The sequence below is a fragment of the Pseudophryne corroboree genome, chromosome 1, assembly GCF_028390025.1.
Source record: "Pseudophryne corroboree isolate aPseCor3 chromosome 1, aPseCor3.hap2, whole genome shotgun sequence".
In the NCBI taxonomy this organism is placed as follows: domain Eukaryota; kingdom Metazoa; phylum Chordata; class Amphibia; order Anura; family Myobatrachidae; genus Pseudophryne; species Pseudophryne corroboree.
This window is the reverse complement of record NC_086444.1, coordinates 741,434,739-741,459,163: the sequence shown is the minus strand read 5'-3', so window position 1 is coordinate 741,459,163 and position 24,425 is coordinate 741,434,739. Positions and strand designations below refer to the sequence as shown.

Sequence of the window (24,425 nt, the reverse complement as noted above, 5' to 3'; positions counted from 1 at the left end):
TTACTGACAATAAGAAAGCCTCGCTAACCTTCCCTGCGTATAAGGAATTAAACGCAATATTTGAAAAATCCTGGGAAAACCCGGAGAAAAAATTCCAGATCCCAAAAAGGGTTCTGGTTGCTTTTCCCTTCCCTGAGGAAGATAGGAAAAAATGGGAAAACCCACCCATTGTTGACGCATCTGTCTCCAGACTGTCAAAAAAGATGGTTTTACCTGTCCCTGGATCTGCCACGTTAAAAGAACAGGCTGATCGTAAGATTGACACTACGCTCAAATCCATTTACACTGCTTCAGGAGTGGCGTTGAGGCCCACTATTGCCTGTGCGTGGATTTCTAAAGCCATAGTAAAGTGGTCAGGCACATTACTAGAGGATCTGAATACAATGGATAGAAGTGACATTGAATTGTTTTTACGTAACATACAGGATTCTGCGGGGTTCATGGTGGAATCCATGTAGGACCTGGGTACGTTTACTGCGCGGATAACTTCCATGTCGGTAACAGCTCGCAGGGTCTCTGGCTACGCCAATGGTCTGCAGATGCAGAGTCCAGGATAAGTGTGGAGAACCTACCCTACACAGGTCAGGCTCTATTTGGGGAAGCATTGGATGCGTGGATATACACAACAACCTCGGGTAAGTCACCTTCCCTCTGCTACACCCCCTGCATAGAAATCAGCTGCTTCGCAGTCCTTTCGGACAGCTAAGGCCAAAAAGTCCAAGCCTCCTACCATCTTCTTTAGAGGTGGTCGTGTGAAATCCAAGAAGCCTGCTCCCAGGACCAGAAACCTGCTTCTGGTTCCTCAAAATCCTCAGCATGACGGTGGACTGCACAGCCTGGAGGAAGAATTGGTGCGTGCAAGACTCAGGCATTTCAGGCACGTCTGGGTATCGTCCGGCCTGGATCCCTAGGTACAGGATATTGTGTCCCAGGGGTAGAGACTGGAGTTTCAAGAACTCCCGGCCTCACCGATTCTTTAAATCAGACTTGCCAGCCTTGCTGACAGACAGGGCTATCCTACAGGAAGCCATTCTAAAACTGGAAAAGTCACAGGTCATTGATCCAGTTCCACCTCATATGCAAAACAAGGGTTATTATTCAAACCTTTTTGTGGTACCGAAACCGGATGGTTCGGTCAGATCAATTTTGAACTTAAAATCGCTGAACCCTTATCTGAAGGTGTTCAAATTCAAAATGGAGTCTCTCAGGGCAGTGATCTCAGGTCTGGAAGAGGGAGAGTTTCTGGTATCCCTGGATATCAAGGATGCGTACTTCCACATTCTGGTTTGGCTGCCGAACCAGGCTTATCTCAGATTTGCACTGTTAGACAGTCAATATCAATTTCAGGCGCTGCCATTCGGCCTCTCCACAGCACCGAGGGTGTTCAACAAGGTGATGGCAGAGATGATGGTTCTCCACAGACAGGGGGTGAACATAAAGGCATCGTCCAGGGAGACATAGTTGCAGTCCATTGTTCTCACGCCTCATCTGCTCAGGGAACATGGTTGGATCCTGAACCTTCCAAAATCATATTTGGAGCCGACAAGGAGATTGTCTTTTCTGGGGATGATCCTTGACACGGAAGTGCAAAGGGTGTTTCTGCCAGAGGAGAAAGCGTTGGTGATTCAATTAATGGTCCGGGATGTCCTGAATCCAGCCCAGGTATCTGTTCATCAGTGCATTCACCTTCTGGGGAAGATGGTTGCCTCTTACGAGGCTCTACAGTACGGAAGGTTCTTCCAACTGGATCTCCTGGACAAGTGGTCGGGATCCCATCTACACATGCACCAGAGAATACGTCCGTCGCCGAAAGCCAGGACTTCACTCCTCTGGTGGCTGCAAATACCTCACCTTCTGGAGGGCCGCAGGTTCGGGATTCGGGACTGGATCCTTCTAACCATGTATACAAGCCTCCGGGGCTGGGGTGCAGTCACTCAGGGGGAAACCTTCCAAGGAAGGTGGTCAAGCCTGGAATCCAGCCTTCCAATAAACATTCTGGAACTAAGAGCCATTTACAACGGTCTTCTCCAAGCGGCCCATCTTCCGCGAGATCGAGCCATTCAAGTGCAGTCGGACAATGTAACGACGGCGGCCTACATAAACCGATAGGGAGGAACGAAGAGCAGAGCTGCAATGTCAGAAGTAACAAGAATCATCCTCTGGGTGGAAAAACATGCGTTGGCGCCGTCAGCAATCTTCATTCCGGGAGTAGACAACCAGGAGAGTGGGGCCTCCATCCGGAGGTGTTCACGGAGGTGTACCTCAAATAGACATGATGGCCTCTCCTCTCAACAAGAAGCTTCGGAGGTATTGTTTCAGGTCAAGGGACCCGCAAGCCGTGGCAGTGGATGCCCTAGTGTCTCTGTGGGTGTTCCAGTCGGTGTACGTGTTTCCTCCACTTCCACTCATTCCAAGAGTTCTAAAACTCATAAGGAGAACAAGCATTCAGGCAATCCTCATTGCTCCGGACTGGCCAAGAAGGGCTTGGTACGCGGATCTTCTGGATCTACTGCTGGAAGATCCAAGGCCTCTTCCTCTTCGGGAGGACCTGTTGCAACAGGGGCCGTTCTCTTATCAAGACTTACCGCGGCTACGTTTGACGGCATGGAGGTTGAATGCCAGATCTTAGCTCGGAAGGGCATTCCAAACAAAGTAATTCCTACCCTGATACAGGCTAGGAAAGGAGTAACGTCTAAACATTACCATCGCATTTGGAAAAAGTATGCATCTTGTTTTTAATCCAAGAAGTTTCCTACGGTGGAGTTTCAACTGGGATGGTTTCTCCTCTTCCTGTAGGCAGGTGTGGATATGGGCCTGAGGTTGGGATCGGTAAAGGTCCAGATTTCGGCCTTATCCATTTTCTTCCAGAAACAGCTGGCTTCCCTCCCTGAGGTTCAGACTTTTTTGAAAGGGGTTCTGCACATCCAGCCTCCCTTTTTGGCGTCTTGGCATCTTAACGTGGTGTTACAGTTCCTCCAATCGGATTGGTTTGAGCCTCTACAGGAGGTTGAGGTCAAGTTTCTCACGTGGAAGGCTGTCACTTTGTTGGCCTTAGCTTCTACTAGACGTGTGTCGGAGTTGGGGGCTTTGTCCTGTAAAAGCCCCTACTTGATCTTCCATGAAGATAGAGCTGAACTCCGGACACGTCAGCAGTTCCTTCCAAAGATTGTGTCGGCTTTTCATATTAACCAATCTATTGTGGTGCCAGTTGCTACTGACTCCTCAATTTCATCAAAGTCCTTAGATGTTGTAAGGGCTCTAAAAATCTACGTGAAGGGGACTGCTCGTCACAGCTTATCGGACTCTCTGTTTGTCCTGTATGATCCCAAGAAAATTGGGTGTCCTGCTTCTAAGTAGACGATCTCTCGCTGGATCAGGTTCACTATCCAGCATGCGTATTCTACGGCAGGATTGCAGTGTCCAAAATCTGTTAAGTCCCACTCTACTCCTAAGGTGGGTTCTTCCTGGGCGGCTGCCCGGGGTGTCTCGGCTTTACAGCTTTGCCGAGAAGCTATTTGGTCAGGGTCAAACACGTTTGCCAAGTTCTACAAGTTCGATACTTTGGCCTCTGAGGATCTAAAGTTTGGTCAATTGGTTCTGCAGGAGCCTCCACGCTCTCCCTCCCGTTCTGGGAGCTTTGGCACATCCCCATGGTACTAATGTAGACCCCAGCATCCTCTAGGACGTAAGAGAAAATAGGATTTTTATTACCAACCGGTAAATCCTTTTCTCGTAGTCCGTAGAGGATGCTGGGCGCCCACCCAGCGCTTCGTTATCCTGCAGTGATTTATTAGTTCAGTACTGCTTTGTTCTTGGTTAAGTACTGTTTTGTTACTTGGTTAAGTAATATTGTTCAGCCGTTGCTGATTTTTCAAGCTGGTTAGCTTGCTTTGCCTTGTATGTGTGAGCTGGTGTGAATCTCGCCACTATCTGTGTAAAATCCTTCTCTCGAAGTTGTCTGTCTCCTCGGGCACAGTTTCTAGACTGAGTCTAGTAGGAGGAGCATAGAGGGAGGAGCCAGCCCACATTCTCAAACTCTTAAAGTGCCAGTGGCTCCTAGTGAGCCCGTCTATACCCCATGGTACTAATGTGGACCCCAGCATCCTCTACGGCCTACGAGAAAAGGATTTACCGGTAGGTAATTAAAATCCTATTTTCCGAACACTCCCAATAAATGGTCAGGTGTCACCCACAAACGGCTTCCTCCTGTCAATCACCTTGCGAACGCCTGTGCGAATGGAATTTTCGCACCATCCCATCGCTGGCCGGAGATGCCAGTTGTTGTTGTCCGACGCGGATGCGCATTGCAGTGCATACGCATTTAGTGCCTGCTTGCCCACTGTGCAAAAACACACAGCAGCAATCCGATCTGAATGACCCCCTAAGTTAAACTACAAAGTGTAAGCAGCGGTCTCCAGTGGCTGATGTGGAGAGTACAGTGGTGCCTGCGCTCAGAGGCCACCAAATAATGCTGGGGACGAAGCCTAAATTGTTGACAAATGTTGGAGCTTTAGCACAGCAGCCGAGCTCAGAGTGCTGGGGCAGAGCTTAACCGGCACCCGGAAGCACCAGCCTTGCTGTTCATGCCGCCCCCACACAACCCAATCCGTATGTACCACCACTGCCACTGCCATGCCCATCCATTCCGTAGTCGGCCAAGGCTTAGTGGTTTATGCAGACAGCTAAGCCCTCACCGGCTCTGGGACCGGAAGTTGCACAGAGATCCCCGAGACCTGGCCGCAGCTAAGGTAGGCATGCGTGCCAGGTTAGCAGAAAGAGGGGAATCGCAGAACAAATCACTCTTACCTATCCGGCAAAGGCAGTGCGCCAGGGACCGCTCACGGTATGGTAACTCTGCAGAGGCGGGTTTCAGGCTCCAGCAAGCATCTAATATTAATTGTTCCCACTCTGTTAGTACTTACCACCTGTAACAGGGACTAAGCACCCAAATAATAAAATAAATATAACCTAACTAAAAGCTAAGCTTAGAAATCGTGCCTTGCTCCAAGGCACTAAAACAAGACTGAGGGGTTACCGGAAGTGGGAGAGGTTATAAAGGGAAAGCAGAAAGCTTTTTAACCTTTTTAGTGCCAGACTCCAATGGTCATGCACATAACCCAAAGGTAATGGGAGTGTTCCCCAGATGGATGATAGAGGAATATACATATGTATCAGTTCTATGTGTATACCTCCCACTCACACAAAATATCAAAATGTGTCATATAAATAAACATTTTGCCGCTAACGTAATTTAGAGTCTAACATCTTGAGATATTTTTCAAATAATGTGTGTGTGCGCAAGTTTACATGAACGTTAATTTTCTTTGTTTAGCTTTTTTTTTTTTTTTAACTTGTCAAAAGGAACTGTACAACTGTACCTCTGGCTATGACAGATAGAAGAATGGTTTCCCCTTGGAGGCTCCCTCCATTGTCACATCCAACAAGAAGTCTGACCCTGGACACTTGAGAAGAATCCTCAAAACCATACAAATCAGCCATTTCCATAGTAATCTGTAGCTTTTCACTAAGGTTTTGCATGATAAATGAATCCTTCATGTTCAGCCGGTCTGTACGAGTAAAGAGAACACAATGTCTTTTAATTTATTTCTCAAATGTGGGAACCAGAGAAAAATGACAGTAATATTTTTCATCACCTTGAAGCTCCTTTATTCTAGCAAGACGCTCAATGGCCTGTTTTCGTTCTTCATCTGCTTCACTGGGGAATTCTTCCCCTTCATCAGGGCAACTGCACATAGGATTAAACAACTTTAGCTAAAATACAAATGGCGACGAGTCTAAAAGTATAAAAACTTTCTCTGTGACAGTGTTCACAGGTCATGTGCTTCAGGCTTCTAGAATATAATGTGAAACTATTGAGGGGGCATTGATAAAAAAGGATTTAAGTATTTTCAGGTATACTTGACTGATCAATTCTATGTAAGCACTTTTTTAGTCCTTGGAGAAAGCATTCTTGGAAAAGCCTGTAGTCATTAAAGATCTAAGAATCAGAAAGGGTTGAGATTACCTAAAAGATAAAAGAAAAAGGGGCCGACTAGATGGGCCAAGTGGTTCTTATCTGCTGTCAAATTCTAAGTTTCTATGTTTCATTCAGTGGACAAAAATGATCACAGGCTCAGAACTAACCTGACGTTGATCAGAGTTGACATAGAACCCTTTCAGACCATCAGCAATAATGTGAATGTGCAGCAATCCAGGTTGCGGCGCAGTCTGAAAGAGGCCATTTGACATAACCCAGGTCGAGCAACCCGGTATTTCAACTCGGGTGGCAAGCAGGGTTGAACACGTGTTCAACCCGGCTCATGGTGCAGTGAACAGGTAAGCAGGGTCGATCAGTTCCGGCACCCGTTCAGTGAATAAGAAGAGGCAGCGCTTCGAGATCATCTCATCTCAAAGCGCCGCCTCCGCACGCATCAGAGGTGAAGTCACCAACCTGGCAATAAGCCAGGACAAGCCCCCAGTCTGAAAGGAGCCTCAGGCGGGTCACACCCAGGAAAGGAACAGTGTACAAATCCCCTGTGCGACTGGGCCATGCAGTCTGAAAGGGGTAAAGGTGATACTTATGTAAAGTGCTTTTTACATGAAACTTGCTTTTACAACATTATTTGCTAAAACACAACTAAAATATTTAACCCAAGATCTGAACACATCACTTTCCGGGACACCAAAGCACAGTACCCAAATGGACAAAGTGCATATCTGTCATAACAACAAAGGTGCATCACAAACTATGAATACTACCTCTCAACAGCCCCACGAATTAGAGTCATCCAAGAATTCCGCTCTTCTTTAGAGGTAGTGTGAATTTCGTACATCTCTGGGCCCCGCAGTGAGGCACTGATTAAGAACATAGCCTTTTCCTCATTAGCCACCTCACGAACAATCAGCTTTTGCAGTGAAATTACAGGCGGCTTGGCATCCTGCAGGGTAAATGACTGTAGTTAATGTGACTACCATAAAATAATTACAGCTGACCATACAATAGACCAACTTTCATCTAACTAATTAGTTGTTTTGGGTTAGAATGAAAAGCTTGTAATGTATGGGAGCAAATGTGTAAGTAGACGCTTCCTGACAGCTTCTATGAACCACTGCTATGTCCGAAGACATAGCATCAGTTCACAGCATCAGTTCACGGCATTACTTTGTGTAAACACCGGTCATCTGAGTATCCAAGGTTTGCACCAAAAAACAGGGCTGACATGCCCTAATTTTTTTTTTTTTAAAGTGCTGGCTGCCGCCACTGCCCCTTCCCTGTATCCAAACGTCAATCAAGTTGAGGCTAAGGAGGCACTGTGACCGCCCTCTACGACTCAGACCTGAACATGCGCAGTACAAATTCTGTAAACATCGGAGATGTACGTAAACTGTCAGTTTAGCGTTCATCTGTGAATTAGGCCCAATGTCTTGCACAACATCAACACATTAATATAACTTAAACATTTTAGATTTTCACCATAACTAGTGAGCAGCGGATTCCTATATGTATGCTTAAAACAGAGATGGCAGTTAATGGTGTACCAGTATTAAGCTGGATACATACTATACAATATATTGGCCAAACTTGGGATCTGCAATGGATTGCAAAGACCATTGTATAGTGTGTACATCCAATTCATCGTTTCATGAATTGCATGGTCGCATCTTCCCATCTGATGTTCGCTAACATTGATACAGCAATGATAAATTGTGCTGCTGTGCGGTGGACCATGAAGCATGCACATGGGCTCTATATATCAGCTCTGTCAGAGTTTGCTAGATCGATTTTGTATATATCCAGCTTCAGAAGAGAGAGAGAGAGAAAGAGAAAAGTAAACAAGTTGGAAACTAAAAGAAAAGAAATGGAGCACTGATGTATGAAATCATTATAGGCTTTATCACCGAATGTTATAAAATAAGCAGTTGTGTGTAAGAGGGTTTCTTTCCCTAAAGAAATGCTTGGTATGGACTGGTTGGAATAATGTACAGGGGGCATGGCCAGTGATGCTTCAGCCAATTAATAAGATAAATAACATTATGGGCCAGATTCAGAGGTGAAAGCAGATGCATCTGTGTGTGCTGATGGTCACCAGTCTACCACAACTTCGTGAAAATGACGCAACAAAGCCCTTCCAGGGTGCACATCCGTACGTCTGTAGACACTGTCTGGGGTGTCTTTAGTAGCTGCCATTGGTCGTACCATCGAAATATGCACTAGACATATGGATTTTCCCATCCTAATTGGACCTCCGATGTGAACGACTGAGTATCTGCGTATGCAAACCCTTCAGCGTCAGTCCCATAATACTCCCCATCAGATGCACCAGGGCCTTTATGCACACACAATCTAGAACGCAGGTGCTGTACGAGTTCTAGGGATTTTCAGGCAAATGCATTTTTCCCTGAACATCAGCAATGCGTGCAATTTTGGTCTGGGCCCTATGTATTTTGCATTTAATTATTGTCCTTCATCAGATATATTTAAGATGACCTAGAAATATCAGCTCTTGAAAGAGAACTACAACAGAATCTGATTTTATGAATTTGCTTTTGATCAAATCATATAAATAATAAAAGAAGAAAATTTTTCCCCCACACTCACCACAGAAGAAAATACATATTTTTGATCCTTCTCTTGAAGAAGCAGCAAGACATCAGTCAGTAAAACAGCCAAGATGTCTACAAAACAGGAAACATGTATAAAAGTAAACAAGTTGATAATTGTGCAATATCAGCTATCACCATTTATTGGATTATATAAATTAATCTAAAAAGGTATAGTAAAGTCCTATGGCCCTCATTCCGAGTTGATCGGTCGCAAGGCGAATTTAGCAGAGTTACACACGCTAAGCCGCCGCCTACTGGGAGTGAATCTTAGCTTCTTAAAATTGCGACCGATGTATTCGCAATATTGCGATTACTAACTACTTAGCAGTTTCAGAGTAGCTCCAGACTTACTCTGCCTGTGCGATCAGTTCAGTGCTTGTCGTTCCTGGTTGACGTCACAAACACACCCAGCGTTCGCCCAGGCACTCCCACCGTTTCTCCGGCCACTCCTGCGTTTTTTCCGGAAACGGTAGCGTTTTCAGCCACACGCCCCTGAAACGCCGTGTTTCCGCCCAGTAACACCCATTTCCTGTCAATCACATTACGATCGCCGGAGCGAAGAAAAAGCCGTGAGTAAAAATACTTTCTTCATAGTAAAGTTACTTGGCGCAGTCGCAGTGCGAACTTTGCGCATGCGTACTAAGCGGATTTTCACTGCGATGCGATGAAAAAGAACGAGCGAACAACTCGGAATGAGGGCCCATGTAATTAGATGTCCTACCTTTCAAGCGTCCCGAAGCAGTCTTCCAGTATAGCATGCCATCGTGTAGAAGCTGCCTTTGCTCCATGTCATGCTTTCTAAATGTCATCCCATTTTTTAATTTACCAGTGGACTTTGGCTCCATTTTTCCAATGATTTCATCCAGACGCTGTCCCTTCTCACTCTTATGCACTCGGGTGTCTACTTCTGTGATGGTTTCCTTCAGTAGTATGAGCGCCCGAGTCAATGTCTCATAATCTTCTGTTCCCTCTGTTTAAAACCACAAACAACTCGATAAAAAAATCTCTTTAATCAATTATGACATATAATATTTCCGGGAAGAGTTCAAAGTAGAGTTGGCAGTAAAAAAATAAAATAAAATACAGATTTTCTCTCAGCAAATTGGTTTAAGATTAAAAAAAAACCCATACAGAATCATTATTTTCTCACTTATAGAAAATCCCCACTAGCAGGACACAAATGCTGCTACCTTCTACAGAGTCCTAAAAACATTTAGCAAAAATATGTGATAAAATATAAGGCGTTAAAGACATTTACTTAATTCTGCAGCAGCTAATGATCCCCCAGCTGGCATTTATCATCGTTCACCAAAGTAGCCTTAATATCACTTCACAAATCAGACACGATGATATCAGCTCTGTGACATCGAAAAAGGGGAATCAACTGTATACAGTGAATTATAAATTTGTCCTCATCCACCTAGACTTAATACGCCATGCAGTGCTTAACACCTGGCGTAAGTGAGCCATGCTGAGGAATGTAGCATCTGTTTTCACTCCAATGTGCTTCTTATGGCCCCTATACATTAACAATATACTGTCAAAATTTCCTGATCCCACAACAGCCAGTTCAGGGAATTGGGAATATTAAACATGTTTAAAAATCTTGATTCTCCAACCCTGGCAACGGTCAAGATTGGTAAATCAAGGATTTTTAAAACAAAGAATTTCCTTGGTTCCCCTATGGATCGCCGAACAGAGGTTCCAGTTGCGTGGATCATATGTAGAAGGACCTTTACTTGTAATCGAGTGTGACAAAACTGCTGCACGAGACTGCACTGATTAATCTGATATACACAATTGCATCTCTCTGTATCTGTACACGGAGAACAACGGAACTTGGCATGAAAGAAAGCAGCGGCCGCTGCATCGTACACACAGATATACAAGTGTCGCATATCAGTGCAGTATTATGAAGTGGTTTTGTTGCATTTGACTGTGACCAAGATGCACAACCGAGCAAAAAAGATGCTCTACGCAAGCCAAGTTGCATGGGACATGGAACGCCGAGAAGGGTTGTTTGACTGAAGCAATAGTGTGTGAGGAGACATCAGTACATTTGACTCATCATTCTACACAACTTGTGACTCCTCCGGCATTACACAAGATAGTAACTGTATGGCTCACAACACTTCTATACCAACAAATTTCCCCCTATCCCATCACACAGATATCCGGCACTGGACAACCTTGGATATTAGTCACACTTCAAAATTTTTCCCAATCGTTTTGTGGCCCAAAGGGAACAGACTAAATAAAAAAGCAAATGTTAAACCGGCTAAGTTGAACTGAAGAAAAATGATCTACGCCCTTTACATGCATATAGATCAGCAGAAGTGGCGGTACAGACTAGGAATATTTATGTAGAGAAAATTAATCCTTACCTTCTGTGTTATGAATAATTCTTTCCAGCAAAACAGGATACTTTGTAATCCTTTGAGTAACCAAAAGAATACACTCCAAGACACCCAGCCGCCTCACAATAGAGGAGTTACCTATTTTCTGTTCAAGGAAATAAAAATAATACATTGTTTTTGAAAGTATTTTTCCTGATGGATGAGAGTTGAAGCTCTAGATCACAGCTTCTCAAACTCTGTCCTCAGGACCCCACACAGTTCACGTATTTCAGATCACCTGTGGATTTTTAAAATGTGGCAGTTGGCGATACGCAGTGTACCTGCCGGGTGACTTGGAAAACATGAACCGTGTGGGGTCCTGAGGATCAAGTTTAAGAACCACTGCTCTAGATCAGTGGTTCTCAAACTCTGTCTTCAGGACCCCAAAGGGTTTACGTTTTCCATGTCACTTGCCAGGTACAGTGTGAATCACCAAATATCACATTTTTAAAATCCACAGGTAACATGGAATACGTGAACTGTGTGGGGTCCTGAGGACGAGTGATATATTTAGCAATCTATTTTATTTTAGATTCACCAATTTATGATTATTCTACTTTGTGATTATTTTTATAATATTACTTCTGCACGGGAAAGTTCTCTAAGCTACAGAAAGTGAGGATAGAAAATCCCTGACCTCAACAGCCCCCTGAAATTTATACAGGAATGAAGATTATCTAACTACTTTACCTATTCAGATGGTCTATTTGCTGAATATGTGTATAGTCCCTGATACACAGATTACTCCATGACAAATCCTGGATATATATACTTAGTACACAAAGTTGCACTCACAAGGTAGGTGTCCATATCAGCTGGGATGCATAATCCAGAGACTTCTCCAATCCAGGCAATCCCAACAATAGAACAATCTTTAAAGAAAGCACTCACCAGTCTTATCCATAGTGAAAGAAGTGGTTTTTCATCCAACCTCACATCAGTAACAGGGTCAAGGTTAACATTTCGGTCCCTGTTAGGACCTTTCTCAAGACCAAAGATTCAGGCAGGGGAGTTGGCAGCCTGAAGCTTTGGTCTTGAGAAAGGTCCTGACAGGGACCGAAACGTTGACCTTGACCCTACTACTGATGTGAGGTTGGATTAAAACCCATTTTTTTTCACTATGGATAAAACTGGTGAGTGCATTCTTTAAAAATTATCTATATCATATATTTAATAAATATATAATTTTTTTGGGGGGGTTTCCCACTGTTTCTTTATATCGCATGTAACAATGAAGTGTCATTTTGTACTTCTCTAATATACACCTATGACAAAAAAACAAAAACACCTTACTGCATTCAATGTTTTTTGTTTTTTTCATAAATCCTCTACTCACCTTCATGAGGTTTTGGAACTTTTTATTCTCTCGCATCAGGAACTTGTAGTAAGTTACTGCTTTATTATGCTGGCTACAGAATACCCCATACATGTCCTTCATCTTCTCACCAGTCTCACCTGAGAACTGAGCACATTAACCAGGGGTTTTAGAGATTATAAATCAAACAAGGACATCAGACAAATTATATATTTTCTGACTATGGGGGGAAGGGGGGTGGGGGAGAATTCAATTAGCCACTGGCTAACTGTAGGCCAAAATTCCCTGCGGCAGTCGGGATGTCAGGCATGTAATCTTTGAATCGATGTTTGATTCTCATGCGTGAATGCCGAATATTGCCATTTGTACGCGGACTCACGAGCAGGGTAGTCCCCTAATTGAATTGCGTATGTGTATATATATTATAAAAGCCAAGTCTGCTCCTCACCTCTATTATGTGCACTGCTGGCCACTAGTGGCCGCCACATGGACCAAATGATTCCTTTATGTGCTGGAAAGCGGACACAGCTCAGAATCAAACTAATATTGAAGGGAGATGTTACAGCATACTAGCCTGCTGCTGCCGCCAATATTGCTACTAATATTAATAATACTGATCTGACTGTTTCAAACTTACCGCATATGGAGAGAGGGGGCTGTGGAGAGGGAGTGAGCGTAGGAGCAGATAGGGACTGGGAGGTAGAAAGTGGGGTACGGGCAGGAGAGTTGGGGCAGATAGGGACTGGAGGGAGAGCGAGTGGGGAGGGGTTGGGTGAGATATTGTCTGCGGAGAGTGTAGAGTGGTAGGGTCAGATATGAACAGTGGACAGAGAGATGCACATTTTTTCAATAGTCCCCTGTGTGTGACACGCACACACACACTCCCTATTTACACTGTACCCCACACCATATACTGCCCCTATATATACTGCACCCCCATCATCTACCATACTGTACACCCCCCACCATTTACTGCCCCTATTTATATGCACTGCACCCTCAAATCCCTCCATATAGTGCCCCCTATATACAGGGCACCCCCCTCCTCCACATACTACTCCCGCCATATACCGCATACTCTGCATCCCCACCTCCATATACTATGCTGCATATACTATAGCCTGCCCATTACAGATATACAGCATCTATATTTATAAAAAGGTTGAAAACAGACAGACACACAGCATGACAAAGCTCTGGCTCTCGGCAGCAGAAACCGGGCAGCTCTTGTGTGATTAGCGACCTCGACCTCCCTCCAAATATAATCCGGCCTTGGTGTCTGTTTATATATATATATAAACCATTATTTACAGCACATAAATGCATATTGCATTTAACCCAAACTTCTCCAACAGTGAAAAATGTCATACGCCTTGATACAAACCTAGATTGTTTTGTCATTAGCATACGTAGGTGTGATATTAAAGTGTGTATATATATATATATATATATATATATATATATATATATATATATATATACACACACACACACACACACACACACACACAAGTGTGTGTGTGTATATATATATATATATATATATATATATATATATATATATATATATATATATTATCCCAGCTTTCTATGACTTTTATGAGCTGAGATATTGCATTTACCTCAAACGCCCGCAACAGTGAGAAATGTCAAACACCATGATTTAAAAATGTCCGCCATCTTCATATGAAGCTAAATAAAAAGTAATGGTGGTTTCTGACCACTAACTTACAGGGGTTCTCACACACGAAAAATAATAAACTAAGAATGTTCTGACATTGCCGAACCTAGATTGGTTTGTCACAAGCATGGTGGTTTCTGATTACTAACTTACAGGGGTTCTCATACACAAAATATTTTTCTTTTTAAATGGTCAAGCAACCAGGGCTGGACCACTCCACACGGATTGAACCTACATGCCAAGTTTGTAGATGGAGGAATAAAGCCCTGGGCTGTGTTTTTGTTGTTTGTACTGATATCTTCATTCCTGGGCGAATCCCTGTGTGATGTAACATTTACAGTACATACATTCAAGTACTAGAGCTGTTTCTATATCACAAATATTTGTTTTCTGGTGTCCAAGTTTGAAAAACTTTGTTCATAGAAAATATACACCAGAAAAAAAAAGAAAAAATCACTAGTAAATCGTTCCTTCAAGAATTTAAAAAACCTCTGCAGGACAGTGCAAGGGTCTCAAATAGTATTTTGAAAACTGTACCTTCTATGATTACATTACAATTACTGTAGTGAATTTTTTTCTGGTGTATATGGGCCATACAGTATTAATGCCCCTGGTTTTGGCATGCGATGCATATACGGGTTACTGAAATACTTTTAGCCATGTAGTGTATATACATATAAATAAATATTAAAATATTTTCAGAAATAACATATCATAATGCTATACAACACAAATGTTTTGGTATGCATAGGTAAATAAGTCTTTAGTGCCCAGAGTATTACTCTGGTCAAAAAAGCAGTAACTGCACATAAAAAAAAAAAAAAAAAAAGTCCTACACCTACAAAAAATAGGATTTTGGTACTTAGCGATAAATCCTTTTCTCCTAGTCCGTAGAGGATGCTGGGGACTCCAAAAGGACCATAGGGTATAGATGGGATCCGCAGGAGCTTGGGCACACTGAAAAGACTTACACTGGGTGTGAACTGGCTCCTCCCTCTATGCCCCTCCTCCAGACCTCAGTTATAGGAACTGTGCCCAGGAGAGACGGACATTTCGAGGAAAGGATTTGTGTAAACTAAGGGCTACAAACATACCAGCCCACACCACAAACATACCGTATCACCGGAGTAATAGTAAACCAGATAACCGTATGAAATAACAACAGCAACAAGCTGAAAACCAGAAATACACTACCAGTGTATAAACCAAGTTAACCAACAAGAATACATTGCCAGTAACAGTCCGCACTGGGATGGGCGCCAAGCATCCTCTACGGACCAGGAGAAAAGGATTTATCGGTAAGTACCAAAATCCTATTTTCTCTTACGTCCTAGAGGATGCTGGGGACTCCAAAAGGACCATGGGGTCTATACCAACGCTCCAGACCGGGCGGGAGAGTGCAGACGACTCTGCAGCACCGACTGAGCAAACGCAAGGTCCTCATCAGCCAGGGTATCAAACTTATAGAAATTGGCAAAAGTGTTTGCCCCTGACCAGGTGGCCGCACGGCAAAGCTGTAAAGCCGATACGCCTCGGGCAGCCGCCCAAGACGAGCCCACTTTCCTGGTAGAATGGGCTTTTACGGACTTCGGCACGGGTGGCCCGGCCAAAGAATGAGCCTGCTGAATCGTACTACAAATCCAGCGTGCAATAGTCTGTTTTGAAGCAGGATGACCAATCTTGTTAGAAGCATACAGGACAAACAGCGCCTCAGTTTTCCTGGCAACAGCCGTTCTGGCGACGTAGATCTTCAAAGCTCTCACCACATCCAGAGACTTTGGGATCGACACAGCATCCGTAGCCACCGGCACCACAATAGGTTGGTTAATGTAAAACGAAGACACCACCTTCGGCAAAAATTGTTGACAAGTCCGCAATTCTGCCCTATCCGAATGAAAAATCAAATACGGGCTCTTATGAGATAAAGCCGCCAACTCAGACACCCGCCTGGCAGACGCCAGCGCCAACAGCATGACTACCTTCCAGGTGAGAAACTTCAACTCAACGGCTCAAACCAGGAAGACATGAGAAACTGTAAGACCACGTCAAGATCCCATGGAGCCACAGGAGGCACAAACGGATGATTGATATGCATTACTCCTTTCACAAAAGTCTGAACCTCTGGGAGGACAGCTAATTCCTTTTGAAAGAAAATAGACAAAGCCGAAATCTGCACCTTGATGGAGCCTAATTTCAGGCCTGCATCTACACTTGCCTGAAAAAATGGAGAAAACGACCCTAGTGAAAATCTTCCGCAGGAGCCATTTTAGTCTCACACCAGGAAACATACTTTCTCCAAATACGGTGATGTTTCGCCGTAACCTCCTTCCTAGCCTTAATGAGAGTGGGAATGACCTCCCCGGGAATACCCTTACGAGCTAAGATCTGGCGCTCAACCTCCATGCCATCAAACGCAGCCGCGGTAAGTCTGGAAACACGCATGGACCCTGCAACAACAGGTCCTCTCTTAGAGGAAGCGGCCAAGGATCTTCCACCAGTAACTCCTGAAGATCCGGGTACCAGGCCCTTCTTGGCCAATCTGGAACGACGAGAATCGCCTGAACCCTTGCTCGTCGAATGATCCCCAGTACCTTTGGAATGAGAGGAAGTGGAGGGAACACATACACCGACCTGAACACCCACGGAGACACCAGGGCGTCCACTGCACTTGCTTGGGGGTCTCTTGACCTGGAACAATACCTCGGAAGCTTCTTGTTGAGACGAGACGCCATCATGTCGATTAACGGAATTCCCCAACTCTTTGTCACCTCTGCAAATACCTCTTGGTGAAGAGCCCACTCTCCCGGATGGAGATCGTGTCTGCTGAGGAAATCTGCTTCCCAGTTGACCACTCCCGGTAGGAAGACTGCTGACAGTGCGCTCACGTGTTGTTCCGCCCAGCGAAGGATTCTTGTGGCCTCCGCCATTGCCGCTCTGCTCCTTGTTCCGCCTTGATGGTTTATATGTGCCAACGCTGTGATGTTGTCTGACTGTACCAGGACAGGTCGACCCTGAAGAAGGCTTCTTGCTTGTTGCAGGCCGTTGTAAATGGCTCTTAACTCGAGAACATTTATGTGGAGACAAGCTTCCTGGAGCGACCATTTCCCCTGGAAGTTTCTTCCTTTGGTGACTGCACCCCAGCCCCGGAGACTTGCATCTGTTGTCAGAAGCACCCAGTCCAGGATACCGAACCGGCGACCTTCCAGGAGGTGAGAACTTTGCATCCACCACAGGAGAGAAATTCTGGCTCTGGGAGATAGACTTATCTTCCAGTGCATGTGCAGGTGAGACCCGGACCATTTGCTCAGCAAATCCCACTGAAACACCCGGGCATGAAACCTGCCAAACGGAATGGCCTCGTACGCCGCTACCATTTTCCCCAGAACCCGAGTACATTGATGGATGGACACAGTCTTCGGCCGCAGAAGTTCCCTGACCATCGACTGCAGTTCTAGAGCTTTTTCTTCTGGAAGAAATACTCTTTGTAACTCCGTGTCCAGAATCATGCCCAGAAACGACAGCCGAGTGGCCGGAATCAACTGAGATTTCGGCAAATTTAGCACCCAACCGTGCTGCCGGAGCACCAACAGTACCAAACTCACACTCCTCAGCAAACGTTCCTTGGACCTCGCTTTTATCAGGAGATCGTCCAAGTATGGGATAATTGTAACCCCTTGTCTGCGAAGGAGAACCATCATCTCCGCCATGACCTTGGTGAAAATCCTCGGGGCCGTGGAAAGCCCAAACGGCAACGTCTGAAATTGGTAATGAGAATCCTGTATCGCAAACCTTAGGAAAGCCTGATGCGGAGGATAAATCGGGACGTGTTAGTAAGCATCCTTTATGTCCACTGACGCCATAAAATCCCCCCTTCTAGGCTGCAATCACCGCTCGAAGAGATTCCATCTTGAACTTGAAAACTTTCAAGTATGGATTGAGGGATTTTAGGTTCAGAATCGGTCTGACCGAACCGTCCGGTTTCGGCACCACAAAGAGGCTCGAGTAGAACCCCTCCCCCCGTTGAGACGGGGGAACGGGAACAATGACCCTCTGTAGACACAACTTTTGTATTGCTGCCAGCACGACCACCCTGTCCGGAAGAGACACTGGCAGGGTCGACATGAAAAACCGGTGAGAGGACGTCTCCTGAAACTCCAGCCAGTAGCCCTGAGATACAATCTCTAGAACCCACGGATCCAAGTCCGATTGGACCCAGACCCGACTGAAGAACTGCAGACGGCCCCCCACCGGGATGGACTCCCCCAGGGAAGCCCCAGCGTCATGCGGTGGACTTGATAGCGGCAGGGGCGGACTTCTGGTCCTTGGCGCCTGACACTGCAGGCGACTTCTTTCCCCTTCCTCTACCTTTTGAAGCGAGAAAGGATGAACCTTTTCCTCGCCTGTATTTATTTGGACGAAAGGACTGCATCTGCTGATGTTGTGTTTTTTTGTGTTGTGTGGGAACATAGGGAAGAAACGATGACTTACCCGCTGTCGCGGTAGAAACCAGGTCCACCAAGCCTTCCCCAAACAGGACATTACCTTTGAAGGGTAACGCTTCCATAGCTCTCTTTGAATCGGTGTCAGCATTCCATTGATGTATCCACAGCGCCCTCCTGGCCGAAATCGACACGGCATTGGCTCTTGACCCCAAGAGACCAACATCCCTCGCCGCATCCTTCAGGTAATCTGCAGCGTCCTTGATATAACCAAGAGTTAAAAGAACAGTATCTTTATCAAGGGTATCCATATCAGAAGCTAAATTCTCAGCCCATTTAGCAATAGCACTACGCACCCATACCGACGCCACAGCAGGTCTGAGCAATGCACCCGTATTAGCGAAAATGGACTTTAGAGACGTCTCCAGCTTGCGATCCGCCGGATCCTTGAGAGCTGCCGTTTCAGGAGACGGAAGCGCCACCTTCTTAGACAAACGAGATAAAGCTTTATCAACATTAGGAGACACCTCCCACTTTCCCCTATCAACTGATGGAAAAGGATACGCCATGTAAATCCTCTTGGGAATCTGCCACCTCTTGTCCGGCGACTCCCAAGCCTTTTCACAAAGAGCATTCATCTCATGAGAGGGGGGAAAACTGCACCTCAGGTTTTTTCTCCTTATACAAGCAAATCCTTGTTTCCTGTACGGCAGGTTCTTCAGAAATGCGTAACACATCTTTTATAGCCACAATCATGTACTGAATACTCTTAACTAATCTAGGATGTAAAGGAGCCTCAGTGAAGTCGACATCGGATTCAGAATCCGTGTCGGTCTCAGTATCTACCACTTGAGTGAACGGCCTCTTTATCGACCCCGACGGGGTCTGTACCTGTGACAAAGCATCCTCCATGGATTTTTTCCACACCTGTGTCTGTGATTCAGATTGATCTAATCTCTTTGATAAAGAAGTCACATTAGAATTACAGGTTATGTATCCCATATCCAAATATTCCGAAATACGGAATATTCCGAAATACGGACTTTGAGTGAGAGTGAGTAAGTGAAACCTTTGTTTTTTGATGGCTCAATGTACACAAACTTTGTTTAATACACAAAGTTATTAAAACTATTGTATTACCTTCAGGCTGTGTGTATAAGGTGTATATGAAACATAAATTAATTGTGTGAATGTACACACACTTTGTTCAATGCACAAAGTTAACAAAAATATTGGCTAAAATTACCTTCCGGCTATGTGTATAAGGTGTATACGTAACAAAAATGCATTCTGTGCTTAGATTTAGGTCCTATCACCATGATATCTCATTATGGTATGCAATTATTCCAAAATACGGAAAAATCCGATATCCAAAATACCTCTGGTCCCAAGCGTTTTGGATAAGGGATACTCAACCTGTAATTGTATTCAACAGTGCAAGTAAGTCAGGTGTCGGCTGCGTCGACAGAGCCAACTACATACCCGCATCTGCCTCTCCCAAAACCTCCTCCGGTGAATAACATTCAGCCTCAGACATGTCGACACCTAGTATCGACCCACCGACACACACATTCAATGCCTCAGCCAGGGGACAGGCCCACAAGGAAGCCCGGACAGAGAAACACAGAGGGAGTATGCCAGCTCACACCCCAGCGCCCATATATCCCACCAACGAAAATATATGTACCAGCGCTGCCCAATATACCAAATATGCACCAGCTACTCTGTGTGTGTCCCCCCCCCCCCCCCCCCCCCGATAAGCTCCCCGTTACGTTAATGGAGCTCGTGGAGGTCCCGGACCAGCGTCTCCTGCCTGCACGCGAGGAGAAAATGGCGCCTGTGAGCAGCGCGGCTAAGCTCCGCCCCCTCCCGGCGCGCTTCAGCCCGCCAAATTCAAAAATACTAAAATGCCGGCGAGGGTCCCAAAAACGGTGCTAATACACCGAACAAGCATCTGCCGGCCCAAGAAGACACAGTAACATGCTGCCCAGGGCGCCCCCCAGCGCCCTGCACCCTGTGAGTGCTGGAGGAAATGTGTGTGTGGGAGCATGGAGCGCAGTGTTGCCACTGCGCTGTACTTTTACTGAAGTCTTCTACCGTCCTGAAGTCTTCTGTACTTCTCATACTCATCCGACTTCTGTCTTCTGTGAGGGGGGTGACGGCGTGGCTCCGGGAACGAGCAGCTAGGCGCACCAAGTGATCGAACCCTCTGGAGCTAATGGTGTCCAGTAGCCGAGAAGCAGAGCCCTTAAACTAAGAAGAAGTAGGTCTGCTTCTCTCCCCTCAGTCCCACGATGCAGGGAGCCTGTAGCCAGCAGGTCTCCCTGAAAATAAAAAACAAAGTCTTTTCCAGAGAAACTCAGGAGAGCTCCCCTAGTGAGTGTCCTGTCAGTCCTGGGCACAAAGTCTAACTGAGGTCTGGAGGAGGGGCATAGAGGGAGGAGCCAGTTCACACCCAGTTTAAGTCTTTTCAGTGTGCCCAAGCTACTGCGGATCCCGTCTATACCCCATGGTCCTTTTGGAGTCCCCAGCATCCTCTAGGACTTAAGAGAAATAGATATATATTTCTCTTTCTTTGAAGTTCTAAATAAAGAAGGAAATAGAAACCTGGACTAAACTGATAACCGCTCTGTACACACAGATATATCAATATGACATGCAAAGCTTAGCTCTGTGAAAAGGTCAAGCAATTAGCAACTCAAGTAAATAATGGTCAACTTTCATTCCATTTCTATTTGTTTCTGGTCATTGATCACAGATGATGAAAATGAAATACAATAAAATAAAAAAAAGATAGGCAAAGGCAAGAAGCAAATACTATTTAAATATAAATATATACAGCTAGGAAGGTGTGTTCACCCTGAGGCAGGCAGTTGAGGCTAGATCCAAGTGGCCTAAGGGACCTTTTCCGTCAAGGGGAGGAGCCACGACACAAGGGGGAGGAGCTACGCCAGCGGGACAGTTGCTCTAGTATCCACGCCACCAACCAGAGCCGGCCCTAACCAATATGATGCCCTAGGCAAGATTTTGGCTGGTGCCCCCTAGCACCACCGCTGGTTCTGCCTCTGACCTTGCACCTCTTTCCCAGCACCATCACCCCTCACCCATAGCAGTCCTTGTACCCCCTATATTTTAAATAGGAACAGTTCGCACATTTAATGCACAGCCCAAAAAGGGGCATCTTCTTGCTGGGAAGGAGCATGGCCACACAATAGTAACCCCAATTCCTATTACGCCACACAGTACTGCAACTTTATTCACATTTTATCTTGCGATAGTGTCCATAATTCATATTACATCCCACAGTAGTATCACTTTACCTTATAAACGTTACTCCTCACAGTAGAGCCCCTTATTCACTTTACATCACACTGAAATGCTCCTTATTCACATTACACCACACCTTATTGCTCTTTATTCACATTAGACGACACAGTAGTGCCCTTTTTATATGCAACGCCACATAGTAGAGCACCTTATGCACACAATGCCACACATTAGTAATGCATTTATACACAATTCCACACAGTAATGCCCATTACACATATGAGACACATTAATGTCCTTATAAACATAATGCACCTTACACATTATGACAACCTTTATTAATGCCCTTTTACACATAATGTCCCTTACACATATGCCACACATTATTAATGCCCTTATACACATAATGACACACATAGTGCCCCCTTCACATTTGCTGCACATTATTAGTGCCCCTATACACATAATGACACACATACAGTAGTACCCTGTTACACATATGCCGCACATTATTAATGCCCTTATACACATAATGACAAACATAGTGGCCCTTTACACATATGTTGTACATTATTAATGCATTTTTACATGACACACATAATGCTCCTTACACATATTCTGAACACTTCTGCACAACCAACCCACTCACATGCACACAGCACTTCCACTTCCACTAACACTGTGACCTCTGCCTCTGCTTGGATACAGATGTGTTCTCACAAATCTTGCATCAATGCTAACGTCGGGCACCTTTTTTTTAATGAAATGCATCTTATTTGCATTGCTATTGGCTAGGATGCACAAGCAGCTTCTGCTGATTAAACTGATATGCAGCAACGAGGCTGAAGTTAGCTTCTTATTCGGCCAGCTTCTTATTCACTTCTTATTCAAGCTCCAGCTTCTTATTCAGATCATTCAGTTTTGCAAGGGTTAATGAGTCTTGGGCAACATATTTGACAACTGAAATTCACAGAGTAGGGTCCCTTTCATATGACCCACATGTATTTTGGCTTGCCCAACGCTGGTTTGGGCATGAAATACGCTGGCAAAGTGGGCACATACACTATAATTCACCATTTTGAATAAGTAGCTGTAGTTTTGCAAGGTTTAACGAGTCTCGGACAACAATTTTGACACCTGAAATCAAGTGAGTCGGGTCACTTGCATATGACCCACATGGATTTTTCCTTGCCCAACACTGGTTTGGGCATGAAATACGCTGGCAAGGTGGGCACATACACGATATTATAATTTACTATTTTGTATAAGTAGCTGTAGTTTTGCAAGGTTTAACGAGTCTCGGACAACAATTTTGACACCTGAAATCAAGTGAGTCGGGTCACTTGCATATGACTCACATGGATTTTGCCTTGCCCAACACTGGTTTGGGCATGAAATACGCTGCCCAAGTGGGCACTTTAACACTATCATTTTCTATTATGAATAAGTAGCTTATGCTTGGCAAGGGTTAACGAGTCTCGGGCAACAATTTTGACACCTGAAATCAACTGAGTCGGGTCACTTGCATATGACCCACATGGATTTTGCCTTGCCCAACACTGGTTTGGGCATGAAATACGCTGGCAAGGTGGGCATATACACAGTATTATGAATTACTATTTTGAATAAGTAGCTGTAGTTTTGCAAGGGTTAACGAGTCTCGGGCAACAATTTTGACAGCTGAAATCAACTGAGTTGGTTCACTTGCATATAACCCACATGGATTTTGCCTTGCCCAACACTGGTTTGGGCATGAAATACGCTGCCCAAGTGGGTACCTTAACACTATCTTTTTCTATTATGAATAAGTAGCTCTAATTTTGCAATGTTTAATGAGTCTCGGGCAACAATTTTGACACCTGAAATCAACTGAGTCGGGTCACTTGCATATGACCCACATGTATTTTGCCTTGCCCAACACTGGTTTGGGCATGAAATACGCTGCCCAAGTGGGCACCTTAACACTATCTTTTTCTATTATGAATAAGTAGCTGTAGTTTTGCAAGGGTTAACGAGTCTCGGGCAACAATTTTGACACCAGAAATCAACAGAGTCGGGACAACCACAAGAGTGACCCCTCTTAACCTCGCAGTCTACCGCAGACCGCAAAGTTCCCACCATTGGATAATAAGATTTTACTTACCGATAAATCTATTTCTCGGAGTCCGTAGTGGATGCTGGGGTTCCTGAAAGGACCATGGGGAATAGCGGCTCCGCAGGAGACAGGGCACAAAAAGTAAAGCTTTTCCAGATCAGGTGGTGTGCACTGGCTCCTCCCCCTATGACCCTCCTCCAGACTCCAGTTAGGTACTGTGCCCGGACGAGCGTACACAATAAGGGAGGATTTTGAATCCCGGGTAAGACTCATACCAGCCACACCAATCACACCGTACAACTTGTGATCTAAACCCAGTTAACAGTATGATAACAGCGGAGCCTCTGAAAGATGGCTTCCTTCAACAATAACCCGAATTAGTTAACAATAACTATGTACAATTATTGCAGATAATCCGCACTTGGGATGGGCGCCCAGCATCCACTACGGACTCCGAGAAATAGATTTATCGGTAAGTAAAATCTTATTTTCTCTATCGTCCTAGTGGATGCTGGGGTTCCTGAAAGGACCATGGGGATTATACCAAAGCTCCCAAACGGGCGGGAGAGTGCGGATGACTCTGCAGCACCGAATGAGAGAACTCCAGGTCCTCCTTAGCCCCTGACCA

General features: G+C 45.0%; 1 protein-coding gene across 3 annotated transcripts in view; it reads right to left on the bottom strand.

Moving 5' to 3' along the window:
* Positions 1 to 24,425, bottom strand: part of ARHGEF18 (Rho/Rac guanine nucleotide exchange factor 18) — a 326,699-nt gene that overhangs the window by 109,366 nt on the left and 192,908 nt on the right. For all 3 annotated transcript variants that reach the window (XM_063916323.1, XM_063916329.1, XM_063916333.1), the window contains 7 exons: positions 12,337 to 12,462; positions 10,989 to 11,106; positions 9,326 to 9,574; positions 8,600 to 8,676; positions 6,760 to 6,938; positions 5,655 to 5,746; positions 5,379 to 5,567 (listed from right to left, as the gene is read on the bottom strand). In XM_063916323.1, the coding sequence (XP_063772393.1) occupies positions 5,379 to 5,567; positions 5,655 to 5,746; positions 6,760 to 6,938; positions 8,600 to 8,676; positions 9,326 to 9,574; positions 10,989 to 11,106; positions 12,337 to 12,462 (1,030 nt within the window). The remainder of the gene's footprint in view (positions 1 to 5,378; positions 5,568 to 5,654; positions 5,747 to 6,759; positions 6,939 to 8,599; positions 8,677 to 9,325; positions 9,575 to 10,988; positions 11,107 to 12,336; positions 12,463 to 24,425) is intronic.